Here is a 6,000-nt window from a genome sequence, read left to right on the forward strand (position 1 = left end):
GTCCAGCTCCTGTGTTTTTCAGCTTAACCTATTTTCTTATCTTTTCACCTTTTTTGTGATGGATAAATATGTCTCTGCTAACTAGCAGTAATACTTTTCCTAAAGCTTAATCTCCCCCTTTAGTCACCATATGCTCCTCCATAGTGTTTGGTCCATCAGCTTTTTCATTTCTTTCTTCTCCCTCTCTGATACTGCACTTTTGTCCATCTTGTTGTTACATAACCTTGGCATCATGACTAATTCAGGTTTCTCCAAAACATGCATTTCTTTTTTGCAAGACCTTGTGCAGTAACTAAGATGAATTAGAAATCTTGTGTCCTTACCTCAGTGTCACAGTGTAGAGGGGGATTGGTATGTGTATGCCCTGGCCTTAAAGTCCCTATTCTGCCTTCTTCCTCCAGCTGATTTCAGGTACTGCATGTAGCAATTTTTGTGCATGTAATATTGCTCACCTGCATTGTTCCAGGGGAGCCAGCAGTTTTGTGCAGATAAATGATTCCAGGATACAGTACAGGACCCTTTGGACTGAGGCTATATTTTGAAAAAGTCCTTTGTACTCTCTTTAAGTACTTCTTTGCCAATTGAAAACAAAGAACTGGAGTAACCATTTATGTAACACCATTAAATCCACCTGCAGTTCTGCAAACACAACTAATTATCCTGAGCAGCAGCTCTGTAAAAGGCCAGGTAAATATTTTTTTCATTTTACATGTGAAAAGTAGGTTAGAGGTGCTAAAGTCTTGCATGTGGCTTCAGAAAGAATTGTTTCCAGAAGCATATGAAAATTCCCTTCTGTGTGCATCTGCTTTAATTTGTTAAAACAGTGATTTTGAGAGATAAACTACTAGAGTTTGTGTTTATAACTTTGGATTGATTTTTTTTTTTTTTTTGTCAAGTAGGACGGATGGCTCAAGGTTAACACTGTAGCTGCTGGGCCTCTTCCAATAGCTGAGTTAGCAGTATGGATTGTGGACATGTTCTCAATAAAGGCTAATACAGATGATCTTGGATCAGAAACTCAGGTTAATAACAGGAGAGGGCATAAACTTTTGCATAAACTTTCCCCTTGCACCAGTGATATCCCAGTACACAATCTCAGTGTGGCTGTGTGATTTTTCTGGTGTCACTGTGCCTTGGCTAGTGAGAAGTGCAGCCTGACATCCTCTGTTTCTTCACTGTCCCCATCATGACATGCACTGCAAGGGAGAAGGAGCAATCAGAGAAACAGGCTGCAGAAAACTAGGGGCAGGAAACCTAAAACCTGTATTCTTTCATACATAACAAAGAGAGCCATCTTTTCATGATAGGCTCCATGCTGATCATTAAACACAGTCAGGCACTCACAGCTGTGTTTACCAAGCACAAGGAAATAAATTGCAGGATACTCACAGATCACACTGTCTGGCAGTGGCTGACAGATTCTTACTGTTTATGAAAAACACTTCACAGATGTGCATGTACCTTACCTAATTTTGGAGAGAAGTGCAGATGTGGGTTTAACATTCCCCTGCCCCTCCTTTACATATGGACATATGGTACTGCTCTTGAATGCAAAGTGACATTGATTCATTTCTTCAACCCTTTGTTTTCTTTTGCAGCTTACGCCTTGGATGATGTTAACCTTCAAGGATATTTCGTCTATTCTTTTAATGACAAGACTGCTCCTAAGTATGGTCTCTACAGCTACGTTGCAAATCAATACGAACCAAAGCCTTCTCTGAAACATTACAGAGAAATAATTGGCAATAATGGTTTTCCTGGTCCTGAAACTCCTGAGTTGCTGTGTCCAGAAGAGGTTGCCTCATGTCCCGAATGCCACTTCTTCCGAACAAGAAAATCGTTATTAGCCTTTATCTCTTTTGTATTTGTTGCTTTTATTGTTACTATAGTCTTCATTATTTACTACTCCAAGAGGGTAGAAAGAAGGTATAAATAGTGCTTCTCCTTTAAATACATCACTCACTGTCCTTTTTCTTGCATCCACTTGGGAAATCTGAAATAAAAATGCACAATACTGTGATTGTTTCAGCATCAGGAAGGCATTTACATTGCCTGATACTGCATGATGTTGACATTGAGAAGCTATTGCTTGCCTATGGCTTCCAGAAATAATTTTCTCTGTTATAGTACTTTTGGTTTATAACCAATCCTTGATTCCTGTGGTTGTCTTACAACTTTCCCTGGGACCTTTTGTTAAGCAAATGCTTTCCCCTTTTTGGATTTACTTTGCTGAGCTGTACAGGTGAAAGTAAGTTTTGAAAACATGGTGTGATGGAAGAGCCTAAATGTCAACTTCTCCAAGACTGAGGTGAAACAAGAATTTACTTTTCCAAATTAGGGTTTAGCACTGATGTTTCTTAACCAGAGCTAGAACCTAACTGGAGCAGGGATCATGACTGAGAAGAAGGATGGAGGAGAGCTGCAAAAAGCAGTGCCAGGGGAAAGATTAACCCCTTTCCTAAAGCAGATGCAGGAGGAAGAACAGGGGGAAATGAGTCTGTACTGTTGGGAGCTCTTGGTAAATCGCTAACTGGTACTGTGACTACATCTGAGTTCAGGATGCCATTGGGGAACTTAAGTTAAAGGAACTGTGTCTTTCTCAGGGGGGTAAGAAGCAGGAATATATCCAGGGATTGCAGGGGTCATGCCATCTACTGTGAAGGGATGGGATGGGTGAAAGGGCTTCCCTTTGTTTTGCTCAGAAAAAAAAAAAAAAAAAAAGACAAAGAACAGGAACTGGGATGTCTTCACTCTCACTTGGGAGAAAGCTGTGTGCCTGACCTCGAGCCTCTTGCCCTGTACCCAGGGACATGGCACAGCTGGGACACCCCATTTCTGCACTTCTCAGAGCCAGCTGAATTCAGTTGCCACTGCTGCTGCCTGGCTACTTACCTGCTGGAAACTTGTGGTAACTTAGCAGGGATGGTCTCTGCATGGTATTTATGCTGAGTGCGGAGACTTCAAAAGCCAGCATTTTGGTGTAATAGTGCAGCACTGCATTGCTGCCAGGGTCTGAGACTGTGGAGCTGTTGGGCCAGATCTCTCGCAGATTGGCTGGAGGTTCTCCTTTGAGCAAGTGGACCTGGCAGCATTTCATCCCAAAGTATTACTGGATGTCTGAGGGCCTCTTGTTTTTCTCTCAACAAGGTAAAATAGCAGAATGTTAGCACCATTGTTTATAAGTAGAAATAGAGAGAGAATGGGGAAAAAACCTGCATAATTTTGCCTGCCTTGTGAATTGCTGCATTCAGAGGGTCCTCAGTGTAAAGCAGTATGGTCATCTTTCTCTGCTCGCTAACTCTAGGCCTGCATTGCCTTCAGCTGTAATTGTATTTTTATTGTTATGTGAACAATGTCACTCACTGTAAAGAACATTTTCAAAGAAATATGTTCTGTGTTAATCAAGAATTACTTACCTACTAAAGCTGATTATGCTGTATTAAATGTGATGTTTATCTACTAGATTACTAGAAGATGACTAAATTACCTCCCAGGGTTCTTTGCAACCTGAACCCTCTATGATTCTATACTGTATATTAAAACTTACATATTAAATGTGATTTTAATTTGTAATTTAAGATTATATTTTTCCTTAAATAATGTATAGGAAAAAAATAGTGTCTTCTCATAGTGATTCATATATTTTTACTCTGGTTCCATTCTTCAAATGGTCTCTCTTTGCAATTATGTCTATTTTGGTATTGAGATTAAGGTGCACATTTCAGGGTAAGTGATGAAGTATTAAAAATATGTGTAAAAATTATTTATAGACTGATAGGACTTGCTGTAGAAGAGAACATTTCAAACTGCTGTATATTTATGCCTTGGTGCCTGGTGCACTGAGGATTATGAAGAAATAGCTCTTCCTGAGTGTATGAAATGTGGAATGGCTTTTCCCTGGCACAGCAGTGAATCACCGTGCAATACGTTATGCCAGCTGCCAGATGCCTTCGCAGCACATAACAAAAAGTGACGTTCATTTAGCACAAGCTGCACCCAGGTCACGCCTAGCTTGTGTGTTTTGTATGTGGTGTGTGTGTGGTGTGTATTTTTGCTGTTGGTCAAACATCGGGCCTGATGTTTCTGAGGAGCCAGGTGTACCTGCTTTGTACCTGCACCCCTGGGTTTGAGGGGGGCTCAGGAGGGAAATCCAGCAGGGCACAGGTGCCTTGGGCACAGTGCTGATGGACGCTGGCCTGACCTGATACTTCATGAGCAGTTCCCATCATTCCAGCTGCTGCCAGAAGCTGTGGAATGGCCCAGGCGCAGCACAATATGTGAAACAGCAGTCCCAGCACAGAGGAGACACGGCAGGCTCTTCCCATAGAGGCTGGGTGATATGTAACCACTGACAGGCAGATGGCACCAGCTGGATAGCTAATTTGTAGGTAAACTGGGATTTGTTGCTGTGTGATCGTATCCACTCATGGAGCCATGACCCATGGAGCTAACACAGCCTTTGGCATAGTTGCCTTCAGAAGAGGTTTTAAATATCACTGCAGAGCACAGCTGGCTTGAGCAGGGCACAGTGGTCACCAAATCCTTCTCCCAAGCATCCTGCCTGTGGTTCTGCCTGGGCCAGTGAATTGCACAATGATGGGCTGTTCTGATGGAGATAATGGTATAGTTTTGCCTCTGAAATCTGCTTTATCTTATGTAATCAGGGACAGTGCAAGTTTCCTGTCAATTGTCTTGAAAAAAATCACTCTTCAGTAACAACAAAGAAACCCTTGAACAGGGAAAGATTGGTTACCTGTCCAAGGTGTGCTTATGCAAACTGATGTGGCAATCACCTCCTTTGGTCCTGCTGTGGGGCACTTTCTGCCTTCGATGCCCACATGAGAGCTGAGAGCAGTGATCTGGCGCTCCCAACCCCATCTGTGCATCCTGAGCAGACTTGCAGGCAGCAGCAGCAAGGACTTGGAGCAGTGGGGGCTCCCTACTCAGGCTGCAAAGAAGGCTTGGTGGTGGCTAATGGTTTGTTTTCTGAAGAACAACAAGGCTCAGCATGTTCAACTTGCAGTTTTTTAGGTAGACCGCTTTCTTGATTTTTAACTATGTTTATAGAATGAAATATCGTTGCCAGTTTACTCAATGCTCCAGATTAAACATTATATCTGTTCAAAATATTTTTATGACATGTATGCAAAGCTTCTGGTTTATTTCTTGAAAAGATTGTGCAGAGTGACTGTGGGAGGGATGTCTTCGCTAAATGAAAGGATGAATGTTATATTGTTTTTATAACAGTTGCAGAAATGAACTAAACATACTGAATGTAACAAATTGTAACATGATCTTACTGTTTAATCTGTCCAGTTTTTTCGCCTGCAGCATGAAGTATAGAGCATTTCAGGAGAGGCTATTGTGATAACTCTGCAAGGAGTTTGTGTTGTTTGTTTTTCCAGTGACACAGAAATAACTCTAACTTTCGTTGGAGATTTCTGGGGCCTGTGGCTAAACAGATGTTTTTCCAACAGACCTAGGAGTTTGGAGGGTTTTTGTTATTTGAGGATTTTTTTATTATTATTATTTTTTAAAGTGACTGTTGCTATTTAGAAAATCTCTGGAAGTAACCATACCAATTTAAGAGTGCCTTGGTGCAATAGCTTATTCCATAGTAACACTGCAGTAAATCAGAAAACTCTTCTATTCCAGTAGAGTTACTCTCAGGTTCAGGGATTATGTCAGCATAGTTCAGCACTAAGCAGTCTGTTTGTGGCATTGTTGTTAAACATCCTAAGGAAAGTAAATGTCAAGATTAAGGGTAGTGGGAACAGAATGGGACAAACCCAATGAATGGAAGAGGTATCATACAAGCCTCAGCATGTCTAAACACACAACTTGTCCTTTTCTTCTTGCATTGTATGTGTTGCTTTCAAGTCACTTAGAAAACTCGATCTGTCCATTCTGCTTCCAGAGACTGATGAGGTGAAAATTCCCTTATTCAGGGTGAAGAAGCCAATTCTAGGTGCTAGACTTTAGCTTTGGCTAGGAAAGTTC

At 41.5% G+C, this 6,000-nt stretch overlaps 1 protein-coding gene across 4 annotated transcripts in view; it reads left to right on the forward strand.

Moving 5' to 3' along the window:
- Positions 1-3,668, forward strand: part of KL (klotho) — a 46,623-nt gene extending 42,955 nt beyond the window's left edge. For 3 of the 4 annotated variants that reach the window (XM_068181993.1, XM_068181990.1, XM_068181991.1), the window contains exon 5: positions 1,599-3,668. In XM_068181993.1, the coding sequence (XP_068038094.1) occupies positions 1,599-1,936 (338 nt within the window). In that variant the 3' untranslated portion in view covers positions 1,937-3,668. The remainder of the gene's footprint in view (positions 1-1,598) is intronic. The other variant, XM_068181992.1, reaches the window with a different exon arrangement.
- The last annotated feature ends 2,332 nt before the right edge of the window (positions 3,669-6,000 follow it).

This window comes from Anomalospiza imberbis, chromosome 2 (assembly GCF_031753505.1).
Source record: "Anomalospiza imberbis isolate Cuckoo-Finch-1a 21T00152 chromosome 2, ASM3175350v1, whole genome shotgun sequence".
Classification (NCBI taxonomy): domain Eukaryota; kingdom Metazoa; phylum Chordata; class Aves; order Passeriformes; family Viduidae; genus Anomalospiza; species Anomalospiza imberbis.